This window comes from Scyliorhinus torazame, chromosome 8, assembly GCF_047496885.1.
Source record: "Scyliorhinus torazame isolate Kashiwa2021f chromosome 8, sScyTor2.1, whole genome shotgun sequence".
NCBI lineage: Eukaryota > Metazoa > Chordata > Chondrichthyes > Carcharhiniformes > Scyliorhinidae > Scyliorhinus > Scyliorhinus torazame.
Genome location: NC_092714.1, coordinates 153,021,667 through 153,049,537, shown reverse-complemented (window position 1 = coordinate 153,049,537; position 27,871 = coordinate 153,021,667). Strand labels below are relative to the sequence as shown.

General features: G+C 46.1%; 1 protein-coding gene across 1 annotated transcript in view; it reads right to left on the bottom strand.

The window, feature by feature from the left end:
• The window catches only part of vwa8 (von Willebrand factor A domain containing 8), a 625,928-nt gene that overhangs the window by 326,436 nt on the left and 271,621 nt on the right, over positions 1 to 27,871 (bottom strand). Inside the window, exons 15-19 of the mRNA XM_072514383.1 lie at positions 24,824 to 24,992; positions 20,432 to 20,509; positions 11,517 to 11,632; positions 9,623 to 9,729; positions 9,424 to 9,530 (exon numbers count right to left, since the gene is read on the bottom strand). Coding sequence (XP_072370484.1) covers positions 9,424 to 9,530; positions 9,623 to 9,729; positions 11,517 to 11,632; positions 20,432 to 20,509; positions 24,824 to 24,992 — 577 coding nt within the window. The remainder of the gene's footprint in view (positions 1 to 9,423; positions 9,531 to 9,622; positions 9,730 to 11,516; positions 11,633 to 20,431; positions 20,510 to 24,823; positions 24,993 to 27,871) is intronic.

Here is a 27,871-nt window from a genome sequence, read left to right as displayed (position 1 = left end):
CATGGGGAGAGGGGCCAATGCCCTAGCCTTTGCCTCCCTGATCAACCGCTGGAGAATGTGCTCGTTTGTCGATCAGCAGCACCACCCAACGCTGCAGACTGGCTGTCCGACTTGCAGAATTTCTCAGGTTGTAGAAAATAAAATCTACCACCCCTGAGTCGTAAGAAGGCTTCGACAGGACATGGAGGTTGTTCACAAACTTGTTTCAAGGCTTGCTCGTAACCAGCAACCATTGAAGGGTGGAGGGAAAGAGACGCAGTGAGCACAGGACAGAGGAAGGGGAAAGGAGGGGGTAAAGGGTGAAGACACGCAAAAAGAACACGAGGGGGAAGCAGGAGGGAGAAAGCTACAAGGGACCAGTCCGAGGGCAAGCTAAGTCCCAAAACAGACTATAAATAAACCCTTGTAAATATGTGTTTTGGCCATTTTGGGGGTCACGGCCACAGTTGTAGTGAAGATACTCACTTATGAATATATAAAAGTTGGTTTCTGGCATGATTCTGTAATTTAAAAATTGTTGGATATAAAGTATGAAAACTCAATAAAAACTCCACACAATTAAATGTGCACTAGCTATTAAGGATTCCGCCTGATGAGCACAATTTGCCGACGATAATTTGGTATTCTGGTCACTTGTCCAAAAGCACTGTAACTGCTAACCTCCAGGTTTCTCCCACCACTGGTGCGTCCCAACTGTGCTGCCAAAATATTATCTCCCTCCTTAGACATCCTGCTGCACCTGCAGTAACTATATATCTACTCCACCTGCTAAAGTCATATTGACTTGTAACAGCAGTGACTCTGTTAACATGAAGGGAGGGGGGAGTGACTGCCCTTGACATATCGACTGCATTTGGCCAAGTATAGCATCAAGAAGCCCCAGCAAAACTGAAGTCAATCGGAATTGAGGGGAAAACTCTACTGGTTGGAGTCAAATCTAGCACAAAGGATGATGGTTGTGGGAGTTGGAGGTCAATTATCTCAGTTCCAGGACATGACTGCAGGAGTTCCTCAGAGTAGTATCCTCGGTTTTCAGCTGCTTCATCGATAACCTGACTTCCATCTTAAGGTCAGAAGTGGGGATGATTCCACAATATTCAGTACCATTCGTCACTCCTCAGACACTGACGCAGTCCAAATGCAACAAGACTTGGACAATATCCATGCTTGGGCTGACAAGGGACAAGTAACATTTGCGCCACATAAGCACCAAGCACTGACCATCTCCAACAAGATAGAATCAAACCATCACTGTACAATATTCAATGAGATTACCATCACTGAAACCCCCACTATCAACATCCTGGGGGGGGGGCGGTTACCATTGTCCAGAAACTGAACTGGATTAGCCATGCAAATATTATGGCTACAAGAGCAGGTCAGAGGCCAGGAATCCTGAATAATTCACCACTTGAGTCCCCAAAGTTTGTCCACCCACAAGACACAAGTCAGGAGTGTGATGAAATACCCTCCACTTGTCTGGTTGAGTGTAGCTCCAACAACACTCAAGAAGCTCAATGCCATCCAAGACAAAGCAGCCCGTTTGATTAGCACCCTATCCACAAACATTCATTCCCTCCACCGTGATAGCCGTGTGTACCATCTACAAGATGCACTGCAGAAACTCACCAAGACTTCTGAGGCAGGACCTTCCAAATCCACAACGACACCCATCTCGAAGGACAAGAGCAGCAGACGCATGGGAACACCATCACCTGGAAGTTCCCCTCCAAGCTACTCACCATCCTGACTTGGAAATATACCACCGTTCCTTCACTGTCACAAGGTCTAAATCCTGGAACTCGCTCCCGAACAGCACTGTGGGTATACCTGCACCACATGGTCTGGAATGGTTCAAGAAGGCAGCTCATCACCCCTTCTCATGGGCAATTAGGGATGGGCAATGAATGCTGGTCTAGCCAGTGACACACATATCCCAAGAATTAATAATTGAAAAAATTGTCATGTGCAACATTGGGCCACATGACAATGGTCTTCCCTCAAACTATATAATTTTGTGGAATAAAAGAGGTGAAAATAGTGTGCTGTTTTCAGCAGGAAACATTCAGAGTTCATAATGTCGGAAATGAGTTTCCGAGCTAGTGTGGGTTGAAATTATATATACATTTGAACGCTGGATCAGCCTGAACTGCACTGGCAATTGAATGAGTTACACGGCATGGTGGGACAGTGATTAGCACTTCTGCCTCACAGCTCCAGGGACTCGGGTTCAATTCAGGCCTCGGGTGACTGTCTGTATGGAGTTCGCACTTTCTCCCCGTGTCTGCGTGGGTTTCCTCCGGGTGTTCCGGTTTCCTCCCATAGTCCAAAGACGTGCAGGTTAGGTGGATTGGTCATGCTAAATTGCCCTTAATGTCCAAAAGGTTAGGTCAGGTTACGGGGATAGGGTGGAGGCGTGGGCTTAAGTAGGGTGCTCTTTCCAAGGGCCGGTGCAGGCTCGGTGGACCGAATGGCCTCCTTCTGCATTGTAAATTCTATGATTCTTCAGAACTTTGAACAAATAGGAATTCTCATCCTATAAAGCAATGGGCAGTGTTAATTGTATTTGTTATGAGACTATCCACATAGAACAGGCTCCCTTTGATTGTGGAAAAATTCATTGATTCATTCTTATACAAAGTAGGTAGATTTCTTTCCAGAAATAACATTTTTGGATGCACTATATGAGTAACTGGAGACATGACGAGGAGGGGTAGGTAATTTTGCACCCATCAGTCCCAACTTTCTCCACCACTGGATTTTCCTCACCTCATATTTGTGTCTGTTGTAGACAGAATCACAGAAAAATACTGCACAGTAAGAGGCTATTTGACCCATTGCGTCTGTGCTAGCTCTCCAATGAAGTACTGCTCTGCTCTTTCCCCGTAACTCTACGCATTCTTCCTTTTTAGATCATAATCCAATTCCCTCTTGAATGTATCTTGAACCTGCATCTACACCAACCATGTACATCTACGCAACAACAACTTGCACTCATATAGCACCAAGAAGGTACATAGAACATAGAAAAATACAGCACAGAACAGGCCTTTCGGCCCACGATGTTGTGCCGAACTTTAGTCCTAGATTAAGAACAAATGAATCTACACCCCATCATTCTACCGTAATCCATGTGCCTATCCAATAGCCTCTTGAAGGTCCCGAAATTGAAGGTCTGACTCAACTACTTCCACAGGCAGTGCATTTCATGCTCCCACTACTCTCTGGGTAAACAACCTACATCCCCACTATATCTTCCACCATTCACCTTAAATTTACGTCCCCTTCTAATGGTTTGTTCCACCCGGGGAAAAAGTCTCCGACTGTCTACTCTATCTATTCCCCTGATCATCTTATAAACCTCGAACAAGTCGCCCCTCATCCTTCTCCGTTCTAATGTGGAAAGGCCGAGCACCCTCAACCTTTCCTCGTAAGACCTACTCTCCATTCCAGGCAACATCCTGGTAAATCTCCTTCGCACCTTTTCCAAAGCTTCCACATCATTCCTAAAATGAGGCGACCAGAACTGTACACAGTGCTCCAAATGTGGCCTTACCAAGGTTTTGGAAAGTTGCATCATCACCTCACGGCTCTTAAATTCAATCCCTCTGCTAATGAACGCTAGCACACCATAGGCCTTCTTCACAGTTCTATCCACTTGAGTGGCAACTTTCAAAGATCTATGAACATAGACCCCAAGATCTCTCTGCTCCTCCAGATTGCCAAGAACCCTACCGTTAACCCTGTATTCCGCATTCATATTTGTCCTTCCAAAATGGACAAACTCATACTTTTCAGGGTTAAACTCCACCTGCCACTTCTCAGCCCAGCTCTGCATCCTATCTATGTCTCTTTGCAGCCGACAACAGCCCTCCTCACTATCCACAACTCTACCAATCTTCGTATCGTCTGCAAATTTACTGACCCACCCTTCAACTCCCTCATCCAAGTTATTAATGAAAATCACAAACAGCAGAGGACACAGAAATGATACCTGCGTTACACCACTGGTAACTGGGCTCCAGGCTGAATATTTGCCATTCGCCACCACTCTCTGACTTCTATCGGTCAGCCAGTTCGTTATCCAACTGGCCAAATTTCCCACGATCCCATGCCTCCTTACTTCCTGCATAAGCCTACCATGGGGAACCTTATCAAATGCCTTACTAAAATCCATGTACACTACATCCACTGCTTGGTCACCTCCTCAAAGAATCCAATAAGAATGTGAGGCAAGACCTACACCTCACAAATCCGTGCTGACTATCCCTAATCAAGCAGTGTCTTTCCAGATGCTCAGAAATCCGATCCCTCAGTACCCTTTCCATTACTTTGCCTACCACCGAAATAAGACTAACTGGCCTGTAATTCCTAGGGTTATTCCTATTCCTTTTTTGAACAGGGGCACGACATTCGCTACTCTCCAATCCCCTGGTACCACCCCTGTTGACAGTGAGGACAAAAAGATCATTGCCAACGGCTCTACAATTTCATCTCTTGCTTCCCATAGAATCCTTGGATATATCTCGTCAGGCCCGGGGGACTTGTCTATCCTCAAATTTTTCAAAATGCCCAACACATCTTCCTCCCTAACAAGTATTTCCTCGAGCTTACCAGTCTGTTTCACACTGTCCTCTCCAGCAATATGGCCCCTCTCATTCGTAAATACTGAAGAAAAGTACCCGTTCAAGACCTGTCCTATCTCTTCAGACTCAATACACAATCTCCCGCTACTGTCTTTGATCGGACCTACGTTCACTCAAAGTCATTCTCATATTTCTCACATATGTGTAAAAGGCCTTGGGGTTTTCCTTGATCCTACCTGCCAAAGAATTTTCATGCCCTCTCTTAGCTCTCCTAATCCCTTTCTTCAGTTCCCTCCTGGCTATCTTGTATCCCTCCAATGCCCTGTCTGAACCTTGTTTCCTCAGCCTTACATAAGTCTCCCTCTTCCTCTTACCAAGACATTCAACCTCTCTTGTCAACCATGGTTCCCTCACTCGACCATTTCTTCCCTGCCTGACAGGGACATACATATCACGCAGTATCTGTTCCTTGAACAAGTTCCACATTTCAATTGTGTCCTTCCCTGACAGCCTATGTTCCCAACTTATGCACTTCAGTTCTTGTCTGACAGCAACGTTTACCCTTCCCCCAATTGTAAACCTTGCCCTTCTGCACAAATCTATGCCTCTCCATTGCTAAAGTGAAAGTCTCAGAATTGTGGTCACTGTCTCCAAAATGCTCCCCCACTAACAAATCTATCACTTTCCCTGGTTCATTACCAAGTACTAAATCCAATATTGCCCCTCCTCTGGTCGGACAATCTACATACTGCGTTAGAAAAGCTTCCTGGACACACTGCACAAACACCACCCCATCCAAACTATTTGATCTAAAGAGTTTCCACTCAATGTTTGGGAAGTTAAAGTCACCCATGACTACTACCCTGTGACTTCTGCACCTTTCCAAAATCTGTTTCCCAATCTCTTCCTCCACATTTCTGCTGCTATTGGGAGGCCTATAGAAAACTCCCAACAAGGTGACTGCTCCTTTCCTACTTCTGACTTCAACCCATACTACCTCAATAGGGTGATACTCCTCGAACTGCCTTTCTGCAGCTGTTATACTATCTCTAATTAATAATGCCACCCCCCACCTCTTTTACCACCCTCCCTAATCTTATTGAAACATCTATAACCAGGGACCTCCAACAACCATTTCTGCCCCTCTTCTATCCAGGTTTCCGTGAAGGCCACCACATCGTAGTCCCAAGTACTGATCCATGCCTTAAGTTCACCCACCTTATTCCTGGTGCTTCTTGCGTTGAAGTGTACATACTTCAACCCATCTCCGTGCCTGCAAGTACTCTCCTTTGTCAGTGTTACCTTCCCCACTGCCTCACTACACGCTTTGACGTCCTGAACATCGGCTACCTTAGTTGCTGGACTATAAATCCGGTTCCCATTCCCCTGCCAAATTAGTTTAAACCATCCCGAAGAGTACTAGAAAACCTCCCTCCCAGGATATTGGTGCCCCTCTGGTTCGGATGCAACCCATCCTGCTTGTACAGGTCCCACCTTCCCCAGAATGCGGTCCAATTATCCAAATACTTGAAGCCCTCCCTCCTACACCATTCCTGCAGCCACATGTTCAACTGCACTCTCTCCCTATTCCTAGCCTCGCTATCACGTGGCACCGGCAACAAACCAGAGATGACAACTCTGTCTGTCCTGGCTTTTAACTTCCAGCCTAACTCCCTAAACTCGTTTATTACATCCACACCCCTTTTCCTACCTACGTCGTTGGTACCAATGTGCACCACGACTTCTGGCTGCTCATCCTCCCCCTTAAGGATCCTGAAGACACGATCCGAGTCATCCCTGGTCCTGGCACCCGGGAGACAACATGCCTTTCGGGTGTCTCGCTCGCGACCACAGAATTTCCTATCTATTCCCCTAACCATTGAGTCTCCTATCACTATTACTTTTCTATTCTCCCCCCTTCCCTTCTGAGCCCCAGAGCCAGACTCAGTGCCAGAGACCTGGCCGCTAGGGCCTTCCCCCAGTAGGTCATCCCCCCCAACAGCATCCAAAACAGTATACTTGTTTTGAAGGGGAACGGCCATGAGGAATCCCTGCACTGTCTGCCCGTTCGTTTTCTTTCCCCTGACTGTAACCCAGCTACTCTTGTCCTGTACCTTGGGTGTGGTTACCTCCCTGTAACTCTTGTCTATTACCCCCTCTACCTTCCGGATGATCCGAAGTTCATTCAGCTCCAGCTTCAGTTCCTTAACACGGTCTCTGAGGAGCTGAAGTTGGGTGCACTTCCCGCAGGTATAGTCAGCGGGGACACCGGTGGTATCCCTCACCACCCACATCCTACAGGAGGAGCATGAAACTGCCCTAGCCTCCATCCCCTCTTACCTTACAGAATATAGCTGCCCTGTGGACCAACTGGAACTCCGCCCTCCAACTCTGCTCCCAGTCAGCTGCACTCTCTGTAAACCCCCGGCTCCCTTCACGCTGTTTGAGGAAATGTAGGAAATGAAATGAAAGGAGCACCTTACTCCCTCCTCACCTAACTCCCTCAGTCACCAAACTCTCACTATAGCACTCAAATGCACCTAAATTCAGCACTCCCTCAGTCACCAAACTCTCACTACAGCACTCAAATGCACCCAAATTCAGCACTCAGTGCAAACAAAGTCTGCACTGTCGCTGGCTCACATTATCCTGTGAATCTAGCCTCTGAAAACTGGCCTAATCCAATTAACTAATTAACAAGCTCCAGCTGAAAGTAGCTACAAGTAGAACCGTTGTTTAAAGCTGATTGAAAATTCACCTTCTTCTAAACCAAACAGCAACTTTTAAGTTAATTAACTAAATAAAAGAAAGACTAGACTTTAGATAAAAATGAACCCTTACTATCCCTCAGTCACCAAACTCTCACTATAGCACTCAAATGCACCCAAATTCAGCACTCAGTGCAAACAAAGTCTGCACTGTAGCTGGCTCACATTTATACTGTGAATCTAGCCTCTGAAGGTCGTAGAACATTCCTGGTGATATATACACCACGATAAAAAGAAAATCCAATGGGTGATAGAATTAGCTATACTTATATGTAGCTATTAAGAGTATAAAAGGAATGACAATCATAAATGCGCTGCACTTTTTAAAAAATAAAAACTGAATCAAGCCCTCAGCAGGTCATAAATTCATCTGTTCATAAGATTATAGGAGCAGAATTAGGCCATTTGGCCCATCGAGTCTGCTCCACCATTCAATCATGGCTGATCTCATCCTGGCCTTAACTCCACTGTTCTGCCCGTTCTCCATAAGCCTTCAACCCATTACCAATTAAAAATCTGTGAACTCCTTAAATTTACTCACTGTCCCAGCGTCCACCGCATTCTGGGGTAGTGAATTTCACAGATTTGCAACCCTTTCGAGAAAAAGTTTCTCCTCAACTCAGTCTTAAATTTGCTCCCTCTTATCCTAAGACTATGACATCTCATTCTAGAATACCCCACAAGAGGAAGCATCCGCTCCATGTCTTTTATCCTTTTTATCATCTCGTGTACCTGAATTTGATATCCTCTCATTCTTCTAAACACGAGAGTATAGGCTTACACTGTTCAATGGCTCTTCATACAAAAAGCCCTTCATCTCTGAAATCAACTTAGTGAACCTCCTCTAAACTGACTCCAATGCCACTACATCTTTCCTCCGAATAAGGGGACCCAAACTGTGCACAATACTACAGGTGTGGTCAAGTAGCATGGGTTCTGGCTATGACCTGAAATGGTTACCATACTTCTTCCCTCCACAAATGTAGCTGAGTAATTTCTGCATTTTCTACAGAGAGACTATTTCCATTGTTGCTTCTTTGGTTTTTGCAGGCTGCCAGGGAAAAGTCTTTCATTCAAAGGCACTCACTGAGAGCCAACCCCCTGGCCTTGCTGCTGACACCCCGCTTCCCACCCCTTGATCCACAGCCCATGACCACTCCCTCCTGCCACCACTCACCTCTGGCCTGGGATCTAGCGATGATCCCAGGCATCAGGTGGGTGTTGTACCCGTAGAAGGCACCACTTCCCCAGTGGAACTGCCATTCAATAGGTCTGATGGCCTCTGATTGGCCAGCAGCTCTTGGTCAGCGGAATATCTGCCCTTGGGGTCCTTGACCCCGGTGAAAGACTGCCGCTGGTCTGTCCGTGCCTGTATCATGCACCAAAATGAGGTGGGCCTTCCTGAAAAAGAGGTTCTTAACAGCTCACCAGCCAGCAGCCAAGACCACTGTCACTTCATCTCTTTATTCCCATCATTTACAAATTGTTAAATATTAACATGGTTTCTGCTTCAATTACTAATTCTGGTAATCATCAACCTTGCAAGTAAAATATCTTACCCCTGCTCTCTGGCTTAATCCTTAATTTTGCACTGGACCCATCAACCATCTAGAAAAGTCTCACTTACTGTGTTCCAGCATAGAGCGGCTGAGTGGCAGAATCCACGGCTCCAAAGAAAAGGTTCAAGTCCCAGTAGAGATTTGAGGACAAAATCTAGGCTGACACTCCAGCGCTTTATTGAGCACTTCTGGAGGTGGGATCTTCTGCATCAGCCATTAGCCTGAAGAACCATCTGCCCTCACAAGTGGATGTAAAAGATCCCATGATACTATTCAAAGCAGGGTACTTAGCCAATATTTATCCCTCAACCAACATCACTCCAAAGAGATACTGTGACTATTGCTGTTTGTCGGTATTTTCCTTGCTCAGTGTTGGCTGCCATGTTTCATACATTAGAACAGTGACTACTCCCCTTCAAAAAGTGCTTGCTTGCTGAAAAGCACTTTGGAAGCTGCAAGTCCTTCTATCCCATTCATAATGGCAGCTAGATATCTGAAAATCTAAATTACCTGGGTGTTTTCATAAAAGAGCACATCTGGTACTTTCATCTTTTCATCTGGATTGTACAATGGAACGGAAACCTTCCCAATTGTAAGAAGCCCAGACTTGATTTCACCTAGAATTGCAGATAGATCACAGATTTAATACTCGTGACAGATCGCAAGTCAACAAGATTACAAAAGGAGAACAGAGTGAATTTGAACTTGCATCTGATTTTCGCCTCTTCCTGCTGCTCCACATCATCAGATGCTGCCTCAATCCCCGAATCCTTCAGATTCTTCTGCAAAGCTGACTGAGCGAGTTTTGGCAAAAACCTGGAGAAACAAATGCATGTTTATATTTGTCTTACCTTGATACCTGCTGTGTGAGCCATACTGTACTGGTTATGAAATTATGTCACCTTTTTTTAAACTGTCTGGTGGGGGAACCTTATAAATTAGGAGTGCGATGGGCGAGTCGTCGTGCGGTTAGTACCTGGCATTAAAAATATGTTTGAATCACACGAGAGGTTTTACAATACTTTTATGAGGCTCAGTTTAAGAAATTGGGAAACGACATGAACCCCAGTCTGCAAACAACATGTATCCGGACATGACAGGCATGCTGCACACAGCTTCCTAACCAAATGGATAAGATGAATAAGATAAAAGAAATTACTGCAGGTGCTGGAAGTTGAAACAAAAACAGAAAAAGCTGGACAATCGCAGCAGGCTGACCGCATCTGTGGAGAGAGAATGGAGCTAGCGTTTTGAGTCTGGATGACTCTTTGTCAAAGCATGGTGCATGGCTGGCATGGCAGGGTAAAGCTTCTCCATGCTGCATGTATTTGTAAAATTGATCCAAATTTCTGCATGAGATTCCGAATATAAAATCACACAAAAGCTTTTCACAGAATCATACAGCACCAAAGGGAGGCATTCAACCCATTGTGTCAGTACTGGCCCTTTGGAAGAATTACCCAATTAGTTCCACTCGCTGCTCTTATCCCACCGCTCTGAAAGTTGCTTCTTATTAAGTTATTACTGATTCTGCTTCCACAACTCTTTCAGGTTGCACATAACAGATCACAACAATCCATTGCATAAAATATTAGGTCTCATTTTGTAGTCATAATGATGGTAAAAATCAGCATTCGCTGTCAGTAGGCACTGAAACGGACAGCATTCAGGAGTCTGCACATGTGCATAATAACATGGAAATCCAGAGTTGCTGACAGTGATTCTACACTCTTCAAGAAGGAGCACTCCAGACTGTAATCCCTAAACAAATCCTTGATTTGATGAAAACTTTCACTTTCGTGTTGTTAATCTCATTGGATGCTGTGCCATCCATACCCTAACTTACACAACACCCACTCACACCATCGACCCTGGGCACATAGATCCACACCAGCTCTCGGTCAAGCAAAGCCTCAAATTAAAAATTTGCATAATTTTTTTCAAATCCCTCCATGGCCTATCCCTGTACCTCCTCAAGCCCTAAAACCATCCGAGATATCTGAGTCTTCGTATTCTGGCTTATCATTCCCAATTCCCATCGTTGTGGCCATACCTTCAGTTGACGAGGCTTAAGGTCTGCAATTCCCTCCCAAACTTCTAAAACGTCATCTCTTCTCCTGGACACACCTTAAAACCCTTGGATGGATACCATCATGGGGATTTGTCACTCTTTAGTTCCAATAATTTCCAAGTTACTGATGCTGTTACTGTATTAAGTCCCTGTCCTCTAACGACTATTAATGTTTTTTCAGAACTTCCGGCAAGTTATCCTCTTTTTCAACTATATATACTGAGGCAAAGTAATTGTTCAACATGTCTGCCATTTCCCTATTATCACTGACAGTATCTCCATTTTCAGATTTTAGTGGGCCTACATTGTTCTTCACCACCCGTTTTCCCTGTATATAACTATAACATTTCTTTTTATTACTTTTGATGTCTCTTGCAAGTTTCCCTTCATAATCCCTGTTATTAGCTCTTATCAGCTGCTTTGCGACCCATTGCTGGTCTTTGTTCTGGACAACACTGAGAAGAGCTCGATAATGACCTCCAAAGTCGGTGAGCACTGATTAACAAAGGTCAAGAACAAAAGGTCAGGCTACCTGGAGAGACAGGCTTTATTTATAGCATGGTACAGACTTTCTTCTGGATAGCGAGAGAATCGGCTGCAGATTCGGAGTAACTGCCGTGTGGAAAGTGATGAAGCCAGAGACTGTGCCTGAAAGAACAAAGAAAATAAATGATCCAGTATTCACAGCCATTTATCTTCACAAAGCTTCCAAGATTACTTTACAATTGAGGAAAGCTGCAAAGAAAACATTTGAAGAGAAATTCTGATCTGAGATTATGCCACTGTGCTCGCCGGCACCCCTTAGTACAGGATGAGTGCGGGGCAGCCATTTAAAACATTTTCAAACGCCGTTGCGAACTCTCAACCCACTCCCCCCGATGCAAACCACCTCCAAGCCCCAACTCACCTAAAAGGGGTTCCCGGGCCCCCTGTAACTGCACAGGATAATCCTGGGCCGGATCCCCATTATGGGAAAATTGCCAGCCTGGCACCATGGCACTGCCAGCCTTGCAGTGCCCCTGCCAGCTGGCAGTGTCACAGTGACTGGGTGGTACCAGCAGAGCCACGGTGCCATCCTGACCAGAGGGCAAGCACCTGGGGACCTCTGATCCCCTGGAAGACCCCCATGAACACCATCCACCACGTCCCCGTTTGTGGAAACCAGCACTGAACAGCACTCGTCCAAGATCTCCAAGGCGAGGGGGTTAGATCCCATGCCTTGGTTAGATCGTGGGAGTGCATATTCAAATGAGACTAGCTGTCTCACTCTAATAAGCAGATTTGCTAAAAAGTGATCCCACCCACATTGTGATATCTTGCAAGATGGTATTAGATCTCATGAGGTTTGGCGAGCTGGGCAGTTCGGGTGCTGATAGATCTCGCCCAGTATCTTTCGGGGTCTCAAGACATCTGAAAGCTTTTTACAGCCATTGATGTACACCTTTTGATGTCTAGTCACTGTTACAATGATGGAATGGTATCAGCCAACTTGCGCACAGCATGTTCCCACGATCAATAATGTGATCCACTAATCAGTTTTTAGAGGTGTTGGTCAAGTGATATATACTGGTCACTAGGGAGAACGCTGCTGCTCTTTTTTGAAATAGTGCTATGAGTCTTTAAAGTTCACTTGAGACGGTTTACAGGGTCTCAGCTGGCATCTCATTTGAAAGATGGCACCACCGACAGTGCAGCACTCCCTCAGTACTGCACCAAAGTTTTAGCTTGAATTTTCTGTTCACATCTGGAGTGGAACTCAAACCCATCTCCGAAAAAGAGTGGCTGGCTGACTTGATAAACTGCGTTGCAAATACAAGATTTCTTTTATCCCTGCTCTGAAACACAATAGTTCCTCACTTTTCTGAGACTTCTTCACCTCCTGATCTTTTAATTTCTGCGATCAAATTCCTTTGGAAAGGAATCCATCTGAAAAACAACCAACTTGCACCTGTCAGACAAAGAAATCCTTCAGGCTTGGACTTTTAGGAAATGGGAACATTGGAGCAAGAGTAGGCCCTTCAGCTCATCGGGCCTGCTACACCACTTAACTAGATCATGGCTGATCTTCTACCTCAACGTCATCTTCCCGTAATAGCCCCGTATCCCTTGTCATGGGAGTGTCCCTTTAAGAAATGGTTTGTATTATCACATGGCTTCAGTGCTGTCATTGGAGCTGGGCTGTAGCTCTGGGTTTTACTTTAATTTTGAGCTGTGAGCTGGCTGTGGCTCAGTTTTACTTTCGTTTTACACAGTTGGAAGCTGGATTCAGACAAAGAAGGTTTCTCTTGTCTCTCTCTCTCTGCATGTTAAAAGGTGTCCAGATCACTTGATAAGTTAAAAGTGATAACTGTTTTCTGGAAAGAATTCAAACCTACTGTTTTGGCAAAAGGGGTTTTCTGGTTTATTGGATGTTTTTTTTTAAAAATATGTTTTATTGCAATTTTTTCGATCAAAATTTTTTCCCCTTACAGAACAAACATAACAGTAAAGAAAGTTTAACAATAAACAAATGGCTAATCAACATGGTAATCTAATCATTTAACATAAACTAAAACTTCCACCCCCCCCCCCCCCCTGGGTTGCTGCTGCTGGTCATCGGTCTTCCCTCTAACGTTCCTCTAGGTAGTCGAGGAATGGCTGCCACCGCCTGGTGAACCCTTGAGCCGATCCTCTCAGGGCAAACTTTATCTGCTCCAGTTTTATGAACCCCGCCATATCGTTTACCCAGGCCTCCAGTCCGGGGGGTTTCGCCTCCTTCCACAGGAGTAGAATCCTACGCCGAGCTACTAGGGACGCAAAGGCCACAACGTCGGCCTCTCTCGCCTCCTGCACTCCCGGCTCATCCGCAACTCCAAATAGAGCTAGCCCCCAGCCTGGTTTGATCCGGGCCTTCACCACCTTAGAAATCACTCCCGTCACTCCCTTCCAATACCCCTCCAGTGCCGGGCACGACCAAAGCATATGTGCGTGGTTTGCCGGGCTTCCGCCGCACCTCCCACACTTGTCCTCCACTCCAAAGAACCTGCTCAGTCTTGCTCCCGTTATGTGTGCTCTATGTAGCACCTTGAATTGAATCAGGCTAAGCCTGGCGCATGAGGAAGAGGAATTTACCCTGCTTAGGGCATCAGCCCACATACCCTCCTCTATCTCCTCCCCTAGCTCTTCTTCCCACTTTCCTTTTAGTTCACCCACCAACTCCTCCCCCTCTTCCCTCATCTCTCGGTATATCTCTTGACACCTTGCCCTCTCCGACCCACACCCCCGAAAGGACTCGGTCCTGAATCCCCTGTACCGGGAGCAGTGGAAATTCCCTCACCTGATGTCTAGTGAACGCCCTCACCTGCATATATCTAAGGAAGTTTCCCCGGGGCAACTTATACTTTTCCTCCAATGCTCCCAAGCTCGCAAACGTCCCATCTATAAATAAATCTCCCACCCTCCTAATTCCCAACTGGTGCCAGCTCTGAAATCCTCCATCCATTCTTCCTGGGGCAAACCTATGGTTGTTCCTGATTGGGGACCTCACCAGGGCTCCCCACACACCTCTCTGTCGCCTCCATTGTCCCCAGATATTCAATGTTGCCGCCACCACCGGGTTTGCGGTAAACTTTTTTGGTGAGAACGGTAGCGGCGCCGTCACCAGCGCCTCTAAGCTCGTCCCTTTACAGGACTTTCTCTCCAGTCTTTTCACGCCGCTCCCTCTCCCTCCATTATCCATTTACGAATCATCGCCACATTGGCGGCCCAATAGTAGTCGCCCAAATTCGGTAGCGCCAATCCTCCTCTGTCCCTGCTACGTTGTAGGAACCCCCTCCTTACCCTCGGGACTTTCCCTGCCCACACGAAGCTCGTGATGCTCCTTTCTATTTTTTTGAAAAAGGTCTTAGTGATTAGTATAGGAAGACATTGAAATACAAATAAGAACCTCGGGAGGACCATCATCTTACTTGCCTGCACTCTGCCCGCCAACGACAGAGGCTGCATGTCCCACCTCTTGAAGTCCTCCTCCATTTGTTCTACCAATCGTGTCAGATTAAGTCTGTGCAAGGTTCCCCAGCTCCTAGCGATCTGAATCCCCAGGTATCGGAAGTTTCTTTCCACTTTCCTTAGAGGCAGGCCTTCGATCTCTCTACTCTGGTCCCCTGGGTGTATCACAAATAGTTCACTCTTCCCCATGTTGAGCCTATATCCCGAGAAATCTCCGAACTCCCTCAACATCCGCATAACCTCTATCATCCCCCCCGCTGGGTCCGACACATACAACAGTAGGTCATCCGCGTATAGCGAGACTCGGTGTTCTTCTCCCCCTCTAATCACCCCTCTCCATTTCCTGGAGTCTCTCAACGCCATGGCCAGAGGTTCAATTGCCAACGCGAACAACAGTGGAGACAGCGGGCATCCCTGTCTTGTTCCCCTATATAATCGGAAATACTCCGATCTTTGCCGACCCGTGACTACACTTGCCGTTGGGGCCCCATAAAGAAGTTTGACCCAGCTAATAAACCCGTTCCCGAACCCAAACCTCCTTAACACCTCCCATAAATACTCCCACTCCACCCTATCAAATGCCTTCTCTGCATCCATTGCCGCCACTATCTCTGCCTCCCCCTCCACTGGGGGCATCATTATCACCCCTAATAGTCGTCGCACGTTAACATTCAGTTGTCTCCCTTTTACAAACCCTGTCTGGTCTTCGTGCACCACCCCCGGGACACAGTCCTCTATCCTCGATGCCAGTACCTTTGCCAGCAATTTGGCGTCCACATTCAATAATGAAATAGGTCTATAGGACCCGCACTGCAACGGATCTTTATCTCTCTTCAAAATTAGCGATATCGTCGCCTCCGACATTGTCGGGGGTAAAGTCCCTCCTTCCCTGGCCTCATTGAACGTCCTCACCAACAACGGGGCCAACAAGTCCACATATTTTCTATAAAATTCCACCGGGAACCCGTCTGGTCCCGGAGCCTTCCCTGCTTGCATGCTCCCCAGCCCCTTAATAACCTCGTCCACCCCAATCGGTGCCCCCAGGCCTTCCACCTCCTGCTCCTCCACCCTCGGGAACCTCAATTGATCCAGGAACTGCCGCATCCCCTCCTCTCCCTCTGGGGGTTGGGACCTATACAGTCCCTCATAAAAGGTCTTGAACACCTCATTTATCTTCCCTGCTCTTCGCACCGTGGCTCCCTTTTCGTCTCTAATTCCCCCTATCTCCCTCGCCGCTGTCCTCTTTCGCAACTGATGAGCCAGCAGGCGACTAGCCTTTTCCCCATATTCATACCTCCTCCCCTGTGCCTTCCTCCACAGCACCTCCGCCTTTCTGGTGGTCAGGAGGTCAAACTCCGTCTGGAGTCGTCTCCTCTCCCTGTACAGTCCCTCCTCCGGTGTCTCTGCAAATTCCCTATCCACCCTTAAAATCTCCCCCAGTAATCTTTCCCTTTCCTTGGCCTCTGTTTTCCCTTTGTGGGCCCCAATGGAGATCAGCTCTCCTCTGACCACCGCTTTTAGTGCTTCCCATACCACTCCCACACGGACCTCCCCATCGTCATTGACCTCCAGGTATCTCTCAATACACCCCCGCACTCTTCCACACACTCCCTCGTCCGCCATCAATCCCACATCTAATCGCCAGAGTGCTCTTTGCTCCCTTTCCTCTCCTAGTTCCAGGTCCACCCAGTGTGGGGCATGGTCCGAAACCGCTATGGCTGAATACTCAGCTTCTTCCACCCTTGAGATCAACGACCTTCCCAAAACAAAAAAATCTATCCGGGAGTACACTTTATGGACATGGGAGAAGGAGAACTCCCTGGCCCTCGGTCTAAGAAATCGCCATGGATCCACTCCCCCCATTTGGTCCATAAACCCCTTGAGCACCTTGGCCGCTGCCGGCCTTCTTCCGGTCTTTGAGCTGGATCTATCTAGCCCTGGGTCCAGCACGGTATTGAAGTCCCATCCCAATATCAAGTTTCCTACCTCCAGGTCCGGTATATGACTCAGCATCCGTCTCATAAATCCCGCATCGTCCCAATTCGGGGCATATACATTAACCGACACGACCTCCATTCCCTCCAGCCTGCCACTCACCATTACATATCTACCTCCGCTATCTGCTACGATGTTCTTTGCTTCAAATGCTACCCGTTTCCCCACCAATATGGCCACCCCTCTATTCTTTGCATCTAGTCCTGAGTGGAACACCTGTCCCACCCATCCTTTCCTTAACCTCACTTGGTCCGCCACCTTCAGGTGCGTCTCTTGGAGCATAGCCACGTCTGCCCTTAGTCCTTTCAAATGTGCGAGCACTCGGGCCCTTTTAATCGGTCCGTTCAGGCCTCTCACGTTCCACGTGATCAGCCTCACTAGGGGGCTACCTGCCCCCCTCCCGTGTCGACTAGCCATCACCTTCTCTAGGCCAGTCCCATATCCCGCCTCCGCGCTCCCACTCGCTCCCCAGGCGTCGCATTCCATCCCCGTCCACCCACTCTTTAGCCATTTCCTTTTTGATTTCCGCAGCAGCAACCCAGTTGTCTGTCCCCCCTCCCGGCTAGATCCCTTTCTAGCGTGATTGCTCCCCCCATATTACTTCCGCAAGTCAGCTGACTTCAACTGACCCCGGCTACTCCTGCTCACTCCTTGACCCCCCCCCCCCCGGGTGGGGAACTCTCATCCGCCTTGCGCCTGTCTTCCCGCCATAATCTTTCTGGCGCGGGAACATCCCTTTATCTGACCCGCCTCTTGTGGCGCAGCTCCCTTTCCTCTCCCCCTCCCATTCCTCATTCTCCACCTATGTCCCTTCTTTCCCCCCTCACCGGTGCCCACATTTCCTAGTGTCTCCCCCCATCCCAATTTACTTCTCTATTTACATCAACCATAACAATAACAATAACATTCCCTACAGTATCAGTCCCTCAGTTCCGATCCAATTTCTCCTCTTTAATAAAGGTCCATGCTTCTTCCGCCGTATCGACATAATGGTGTCTCTCCTGGTACGTGACCCATAGTCGTGCCGGCTGCAGCATCCCGAACTTCACCTTCTTTTTGTGTAACACCTCCTTGGCTCGGTTAAAACTCGCCCTCCTTCTCGCCACCTCCGCACTCCAATCCTGGTACACCCGTACCACTGCATTCTCCCATCTGCTACTCCGCACCTTTTTAGCCCATCTCAGGACCTCTTCTCTATCTTTAAGGCGGTGAAATCGCACGATTGTCGCCCTGGGTGGTTCTCCCGCTTTTGGTCTTCTCGCCGGGATCCGATGTGCCCACTCCACCTCCAAGGGGCCCGCAGGGGCCTCAGCACCCATCAATGAGCTTAGCATCGTACTTACATAAGCTCCACAGTCCGCTCCTTCCACTCCCTCAGGGAAACCCAGTATCCGAAGGTTCTTCCTTCGCGCTCTGTTTTCTAGGGCCTCGATCCTTTCAATACACTTTTTATGGAGTGCCTCGTGCGTCTGTGTTTTGACCGCCAGGCCCAGGATCTCGTCCTCATTATCCGTCACCTTCTGCTCCACCACGCGGAGCTCTGTCTCCTGGGTCCTTTGTGCCTCCTTGAGCCCCTCAATTGCCTGTAGCATCGGGGTCAGCAGCTCCCTCTTTAGTAGCTCCACACACCGTCTCAAAAATTCATCTTGCTCGGGCCCCCATGTCGCCTGGGCTTTCTCCGCCGCCATCTTGTGTCTTCTCCCTTTCGTCGACGATTCCTCGCGCTGCAGCCGCCGCCGCCGATATTTTCCTCCTTCGTTGGGGGGGGGGGGAGACTCCCTACTCACTCACCCCACACCAGGTTGCGTCGCCCAAAGGTCCGTCGGAGCTGGAGCCGCCGAAACGTGCGGCTAGCAAGGCATCGCCGCAACCGGAAGTCTTTATTGGATGTTGTTATCAAATTGGAACAGTTGAAACGGAAGTTATTAAGGGTTTTATATATATAACATATAATATATAGAGAGAGAGAGAGAGAGAGAGAGAACTATAGCTGTGTGGGGTATTTATGTTTGGAGTTGATAACAATGCTTACTATGTGTGTTTCAGAAACGTTAACTAAATTCGTAGAATAAACTATGTTTTTGATTAAAAGTGCTTAAGGCCTCTGTTAAATAACACCTGAAAGGTATGTTCCTCATAACCAAAATCTATAAACAGTTGTTGGTCAGGTGAACTCCATGATATACTTTGGAGTTTTCTAAACCCTGGCCACAACACCCTTAATGTCATTAGTATCCAGATATCTACCGACCTCTGTTTTGAACAGACTCGATGACTGGCCTTCTAGGTCAAGAATTTCAAAGATAAACCATCGTCTGATTGAAGAAATTACTCCTCATCTCAATCCTAAATGGGCTACGTCTTACTCTGAGACTGTGTCCCCCTGGCTCTGGACCTCCCAACTAGGGGAAACATCCTTTCTGAATCTATCGTCGAGCCTGTAAGAATTTTGCACGCTTCAATGCGAACACCTCGCATTCTTCCAAATTATAGAAAATAGAGGTCCAGCCTTCTCAATCTCTCGTCAGAGGACAATCCCACCATCCCAGGGGTTGGTCTGATGAACCTTTGTTGCATTCTCAATTTAGCCAGTATATACAAAATACAAACACTTTTTCAGATAAGGAAACCAAAATGGCACACGATAATCCAGATATGGTCTTACCAAGATTCTGCACAATTGCAGCAAGATCTCGTTACTCCTGTTCTCTTGCAAGAATGACAAACATACCATTTGCCTTCCTAATTGCACCTGCATATCAGCTTTCAGTGACTCATGAATAAGCATAAGGTATCTTTGGACATCAATCTACTTCACCTCTCCCCATTTAAGAAATACTCTGCCTTTCTGTTTTTCCTATCAAAGTGGATAACTTCACACTTTCCACATTATGTTCCATTTCCCATGTTCTTGCCCACTCTCTTAGCCTGTCTAAATCTCCATGAAGCTGCTTTGCATCTTCCTCACAACTCGAATCCCCACTAGGTTTTGCGCTATCAGCAAACATTGGAAAACTATGAAAGTGGATGACAGCACAAAACTCTCAAGCTTAAAACTGCTCCTGGAAGCTTAACAACGTACAAAAATAGGGCAAATATGGATCAGCAGACCCATCAAACCAACCAAACCACCTAACCATGGGAGGTGCAGAACAACAGTTGCTACTAGATCAAGTAGGACACTTGTAAAGGTTTCTCTGCCTTATGCAAACTTCAGGGATGACTCTACCCCTTCAGAATACATATCCATAGTATTCTGAATTAAAACAGACACCCTACACAGTGTATCATAACCAGCCCAATTCTGTTGAAAGCTCATGACCTGAAATGTTAACTCGGTTTCTTCCGCCACAGATGCTTCCAGGGTTGCTAAGTTTTTCCAACATTTTCTGCTTTTATATCCTGGTCAGGCATCTTCCCCTGGCTTGTTTTACTTGAATAGTTTTGCGGCTAAATTGAACTTACTGTAGGGTCGTTGGTCTGCCGAAGCTTCTGAGTAAAACGTAATAATTGTGCAACGGTCTCTTTCGGGACACCCGGAATCTACAGGGACAAGACAACATGTACCAATAATTTTCCAAGCAGGTAGAAAGAACTCGACTTTCAGTAGCTTTCACAACCTCAGGATGCCCCCAAACCACTTCACAGGCAATGGTGCACTTTTCAGAGGTAGTCACTGCTGCACTGCAGGAAGTGTGACAGTCAAAGTTGAGTGCAGCAAGAACACACAAACAGCAATGAGCTATGGTTCAGATAACCTGTTTTTAGGTCTCGTTTGTGGCATAAATATTGACCAGAACTCAGGGGAGATATCCCAGCTGTTCACAGAATTGTTAGGAAGGAGGCCATTTGGCCCATTTAGTTTGCACCTGCTCTCTGCATAATCAACTGACCTCCTACCACTTCCAATCATCTCCACGTAACCATACACATTCTTCGTTTTCAGATAACAGTCTAATTCTCTTTTGAATGCTTAAGTTGAACCTAGCTACCTCCACCACACTGTCAGGCAGTGCATTACAGATCCTAAACTTACTTTAAAATAAATTTAGAGTACCCAATTATTTTTTTCCCAATTAAGGGGCAATTTAGCGTGGCCAATCCACCTAACCTACACATGTTTGGGTTGTGGGGGTGAAATCCACGCAGACACGGGGAGAATGTGCAAACTCCACACGGACAGTGACCCAGGGCCGGGATTCAAATCTGGGTCCTCAGCGCGGTAGTCCCAGTGCTAACCACTGCGCCACGTGCCGCCCCTTCAGATCCTAACAACTTGGTGCATGAAATGTTGCCCTTCATATCACTTTTGCTTCTTTTACTAATTACTTTAATTGTGTGCCCCCTTGCTCTCGATCCTTTCATCTGGGACAAATTCTCTCTATCTACTTGATTCAGAGCCCTCATGATTTTGAATGCCTTCATCAAATCTCCTCTCAATCTTCTCTCCTCTGGGGAAAACTGTCCCAACTTCTCCAATCTATCTTCATAACTGAAGTGATACTTTTTTGAATATTTTATTCATTCTTCGTCACAGTGGCACAGTAATTGGCCCTGTTGCCTCACAGCGCCAGGGACCCGAGTTTGATTACAACCTTAGGTGACTGTGTGTAGTTTGCACATTCTCCCCGTGTCTGCGTGGATTTCCTCCGGGTGCTCAGTTTGCTCCTACAGTTCAAAGATGTACAGGTTAGATGGATTGGCCATGTTAAATTGTCCCTTACTTGTGGGGATAGGCGGGGTTGGGGTAATGGACTTAGGTAAGGTGTTCCTTTGGAGGGTTAGTGCAGACTCGATGGGTTAAATGGCATCCTTCAGCACTGCAGGGATTATATGGATTCTTCTTTAATTTTATAACTAATTACAACTGAAATCCGGCTCAAATCTTTGTCTTCCAGTTTGTAACTGGGAAGTTACTGTTGACCTAAATTTAAATATAGGGAGTTCTTAAAATCCTTGTGCAACTTTAGACTTAACTAAATTTGGATGTTCACATGATCAATGCAAGATGTAAATGGCCTGCGAAAGCATAAATGCTGGTAACTCTGTGTTAATAATGCTCAGAAACTGATTAAAAATAGTGCCAGTGGCTGATCAAGTGAACTACTGGTAAAACAGATTGATATATCACAAAAGATAGTGGCTATATTGAAATCTAGAAATTTGAAATTAATTTTGTCAATGTTTTGTGGGCGGCACGGTAGCACAGTGGTTAGCACTGTTGCTTCACAGCTCCAGGGTCCCAGGTTCGATTTCCAGCTTGGGTCACTGTCTATGCGGAGTATGCACACTCTCCCCGTGTCTGTGTGGGTTTCCTCCGGGTGCTTCGGTTTCCTCTCATAAGTCCCGAAAGACGTGATGCAAGATAAATTGGACATTCTGAATTCTCCCTCAGTGTGCCCGTATAGGCACTGGAGTGTGGCGTCTCGGGGACCTTCACAGTAACTGCAGTGATAATGTAAGCCTACTTGAGACAATAATAAAGATTATTATTATGAATTATGCTTTTATATCCCATTTATATTTTGTTTCTATTACTTACGTCACATTCAGAATTGTGAAAGTTTCCTTTATACAGACTAAAGGAAAAGGTATGTATGACTTGAAAACAGGGACCAAAGATCATGAGAATTCATTGGCCCAACTATTCCCTGCCTTCCATCCCGTTGGACCTAAAAATTGCATGTGAGCCAGAAATACAGCCCAGTTGGAAGGCCACTCTCTTCCTGCGGGGATCACCCCTCCGCACCACCCCATGCCTGCTTAGCCCGAGGAAGCCCCGACGCCATCTACTTTGGCTCCATGGGCTGCTGCAGTACCAACAGCAGTCAATGTTCATGGTGCTGCTGCTAGTACCTGCCAAACCTTAGATTAGGCTCTTAGAAGCGGGATATCCTGCCATGAGTTCAGCCAACTACTCCTCTGAACTACGTTAAGATGCAGTTGTGGCTTCCAGAGTTGGTACAGGCAACCTCGCTGGTGACTTTCCAGGCAGCAGGGAGGGCCGACATCTCCACATGGTCTTCATCCAGAGTAATGGCAGACGAGATCAACTAGTATGTGTTAGCAAATCTCCTGTGGTGTTGCTCACGTTGAATTGGAGAATATGCTGTTTAATAAGGGTGGCATTTGCTATGTATTCTTGTTGTCTTTTGGTTCCCAGATGTTGTTATTAATCACACTTCAAATTTCGAAAGATCAGAAGCATTTTCGGTTTAATTTTGCCATGCTGGGCAGCATGGTGGCGCAGTGGTTAGCATGGCTGCCTACGGCGCTGGGGACCCGGATTCGATCCTGGCCCCAGGTCACTGTCTGTGTGGAGTTTGCACATTCTCCCAGTGTCTGCGTGGGTCTCATCCCCACAACCCAAAGATGTGCAGGTTAGGTGGATTGGCCTCGCTAAATTGCCCCTTAATTGGGAAAAAAATAATTGGGTCCTCTAAAAATTTATAAATAAAAAAAAATGTTGCCATGCCGTCTACTTGAAAACAAAATTTATCCGATTGACTCCTTTAATCTTTGGGTCAGAAATTATAACAGTTGAGAAGTGGGCAGCACAGTAGCTCAAGTGGATAGCACTGTGGCTTCACAGCGCCAGGGTCCCAGGTTCGATTACCTGCTGGGTCACTGTCTGTGCGGAGTCTGCACGTTCTCCCCGTGTCTGCATGGGTTTCCTCCGGGTGCTCCGGTTTCCTCCCACAGTCCAAAGACGTGCAGGTTAGGTGGATTGGCTAAGATAAATTGTCCTTAGTGACCAAAAAGGTTAGGAGGGGTTATTGGGTTACAGGGATAGGGCGGAAGTGAGGGCTTAAGTGGGTCAGGGCAGATTCGATGGGCCGAATGGCCTCCTTCTGCACTGTATGTTCTATATAAATAGATCCCCGCAAATAAGTTGCTGCAGAGATGATGGATGAATTTGTTATCTCCCAAAATTTCCTTGTGCCTTGGATGTGGTGGACAGGCTTTGGGGAGTCAGGAGGTGAATTACTTGCTGCAGGATTCCCAGCGTCTAACCTGGTCTTATAGCCACAGTATTTATACAGCTAGTCCAGTTCAGTTCCTGGTCAATGGTAACCCCCAGGATGTTGATAATGGAGGATTTAGTCATGGTAATACCAATGAATATCATGGGGCAATAGTTAGATTTTCTCTTGTTGGAGATGGTCATTGCCTGGCACTTGTGTGGCATGAATGTTACTTGCCACTTTTCACATCAAACCTGGATAGTGTCCAGGTCTTACTGTAAGTGGACACGGACCGCTTCAGTATCTCTGGAATCTTAAATGGTAATGAACTCTGTGTAATCATCAGTGAGCAAACTCACTTTGACAAGGTTTAAATGTCAATGTTTAAAGCAAAGTATAATGCAAAGTATAAGGGTTTAGGAATTTGGACGTCAAGTGACCTAGGGTTTGGAAATATTGAGGAAGCAGATTCGAATTGATATTTTAATAATAACCTTTATTATTGTCACAAGTAGGCTTACATTAACATTGCAGTGATGTTACTGTGAAAAGCTTCTCGTCGCCACATTCCGGCGCCTGTTCGGGTACACAGAAGGAGAATTCAGAATGTCCAAATTACCTACCAGCACGTGTTTTGGGACTTGTGGGAGGAAACCGGAGCACCTGTGGAAACCCACGCAGACACGTGGAGAACGTGCAGACTCAGCACAGACAGTGAACCAAGTCCGGATTTGAACCTGGGACCCTGGCTACCTACACATATTTGGGCAATTCAGCAAGACGTATTTAATATAGTGTGGCTATTTCAACCCAAAAACACAAAGAAAATTTCAAGTCGCAAACATCCTGAACTGATAGAAACAGCAAGGGTCTAAACCCAAGCAATTCTTACCATTTTTGTCAGAATATCAGCTTCTTCTTCCACGGCAAGCGGTTTAACACTGTGATACAGGAACATGGTCAGTAGCTCCGAGCCCAACCATTGCTGAATGCTACTGCCCACCACAGGAGGCTCGGCTAAGGCTAGAATCCTGAAGGATGGATGGATGGGGTAAATCAATCTGTAAGAACAAATATGACAATCAGCAATGTAATATCAGATTCAGCCTGGCGGAAAAAATGTGGTTTAAACTTTGCTCATATCAGTTGCACATGTAATCCCAAAACATTATAGTGAAACAATCAAAAATAAAAGTCAAATTCTGCAGTTGCTGGAAATCTGAAATAAAAACACAAAATGCTGGAAAAAAACTCACCAGGCCTGGCGGCATCAGTGGAGAAAGAAATAGAGTTAATGTTTCGAATCTGTATCACTTCTTCAGAACTCTGGAGTCATATAATCTCAAAGCGTTAATTCTGTTCCTCTCTCCACAGATGCTCCAGACTGGTCAAGCTTTTTCCAGCATTTTCTGTTCTTACTATAGTGAAATAATCTGCTGTGACTTATATTTCAGACCTTCCCAGTATTAATTTGCGCAATCAAGTACAGCTCAGTTTTATCGTCCTAAGTATCTAAGCTCAATATGAAGCTTCACTCAAGACCTGCCATATCCACCCTTACCCATTACACATAAATGAGATTTGAACAGTCTGGATAAATTTTAAAGCAAATGTCAAAGCCAAACGTGTATTCAAACACGAGTCTTCATATTTCACATAGAAACTAAGAGCCCACAATTCAAATTGGAGAAATGAAGTAACACTACCCCATTTAGATGACAGTCTTGGCTCAGTTCGTCGTCTTCTCTTCTTTTGGTCAAAAGATTGAGTGTTAAAGGCCACTCCAGCAACTTGGGGACACAATCTAGGCTGACACATAAGTTCAGAACTCAGGGACTAATGCATGGTTGAAAGTGCTTTTCAACATGTTAAGCAGAAGAATGACCCCTTGGCACTCTTCAAAGAAGGATTGTGCAGTTCCAATGATATCCTGGTCAATATATACCATTCAACCAGCATCACAAAGTCAGTGGTATGCAGTTGGGTGGCAGTGCTCCTGGGTGTCTTCAGTATTGACTTCAGACCATATGAAGTCTCACGGCATCAGGTCAAACAAGGGCACTGCCTTCTCTCAGCTGACTAATCAGTATTCCTCCAGGTTGAACACCTCAAGAGGGTGACAAAATGTACTCAAAGTGGGTGACTTCAACAAAGCTCCAAGAATGGCTTGATAATACCTACTACTGATCGATCTGACTGAGTTCTGAAGGACATCTCTGTCAGGTGGGTCTGTGGTACGTTTTGGGAGAAGCAATTACACTGAAAACCAAATTCATCTCACCATCACCAACATACCTGTCAAAGGTGCATTTGTTCATGATACTAATGGTAGAAGTGATGACTGAACAGTATTTGTGGAGACAAAGTCTCTTTTTAACACTAAGGATAACCTGCACTGTGTTGTGTGTCATATCAATATGTTAAATGGGGTAGATTTCAAACAGTTCAAAACTGGGCAACCATGACAACACAGTCGGTGGCACGGTGGCGAGCATTACTGCCTCACAGTGACAGAGACACGGGTTAAATTCCAACCTCGGGTGACTGTCCATGTGGAGCTTGCACGTTCTCCCTGTGTCTGCGTGTGTTTCCTCCGGGTGCGCCGGTTTGCTCCCGCAGGTGGATTGGCCATGCTAAATTGTCTCTTACTTACAGGGTGGGGGAATGGGTGTAGGTAGGATGTTTCTTCGGAGGATCAGTGCAGATTTAATGGGCTGAATGGCCAACTTCTGCACTGCAGGGATTCTATGGATTCTTCTTTGTTATTTCTATTATTATCTTTGAATACTGTAACTAACTACAGCTTTGAGTGTGAGAAACAACTGCATTTAACTTCAATAAAGGAAAATACAATGAAATGAGGATAGAGTTAGTTAAAGTAGACTGGGCGGTTAGATTAGCAGGAAAGACAATAAACAAGCAGTGGCAGACATTTAAGGAGGTAATTAAGTTGAAAGAAAACTCATAAGGAGGCAAAAGTCAGTGATAGCCCCGAAGACTGGGAAATCCAGCAAAATGGACTAAAAAGATAATAAAGAGGGAGAAAATAAACAATGATGGCAAACTAGTGAGGAACATCTGGCAATAAGAGCTTCTTCAAATATAAAAAAAGGAAGAAAGAGGTCAAAGTAAACATAGGTCCCTTAGAAGATCAATCTAGGGAGATAGTTATGGGGAAGAAGGAAATGGCAGAGGAGTTAAACAGATATATGCATCAGTCTTTATGGTGGAAGATATTTCAAACATCCCATTAATACTGAAGAATATGGGAGAGCAATAAAATACCATCACCATCACGAGAGAAGTAGTATTAGACAAACTAATGGGGCAAAGACAGATAAGTCCACTGGTCCTGATGGCTTTCATCCTAGGATCCTAAAGGAAGTAGTTGCAGAGATGGTGGATGCATTGGTTGTAATGTTCCAAAAGTCCTTGGAATCTGGAAAGGTGCTGGAGTATTGGAAAACTGCTAATGTGAGACAGAAAGTGGGTAACTATCGGCCGAAAAATGTGGAAATTAATTATTAAGGAAGTAATAGCAGCACATTTGGAAAATCATAATCAAATCAAGCAGAGTCTGCATGGCTTCATGGAAGGGAAATTGTGTCTGACTAATTTATTAGAATTTTTCAAGGAAGTCTCAATCAGAATGGATAAAGGGGAACCAGTAGATATGCTGTATTTGGACTTCAAGAAGGTGTTCACCAAGGAACTTCACAAACCTCACAAGAGTCCATGGTGTTGGAGGAAGCATATTAGCATGGACAGAGAATTGGCTAATGGGCAGGAAACATCGAGTGGGGATAAGGGATTCTTTTTCGATTGGCAACCTGTAACCAGTAGGGCTCCACAGGGATCAGTACTGGGACTACTACTGTTTACAATATATATTAATGACTTGGAGGAAGGAAGCAAATGTACTGTAGCCAACTTTGCAGAC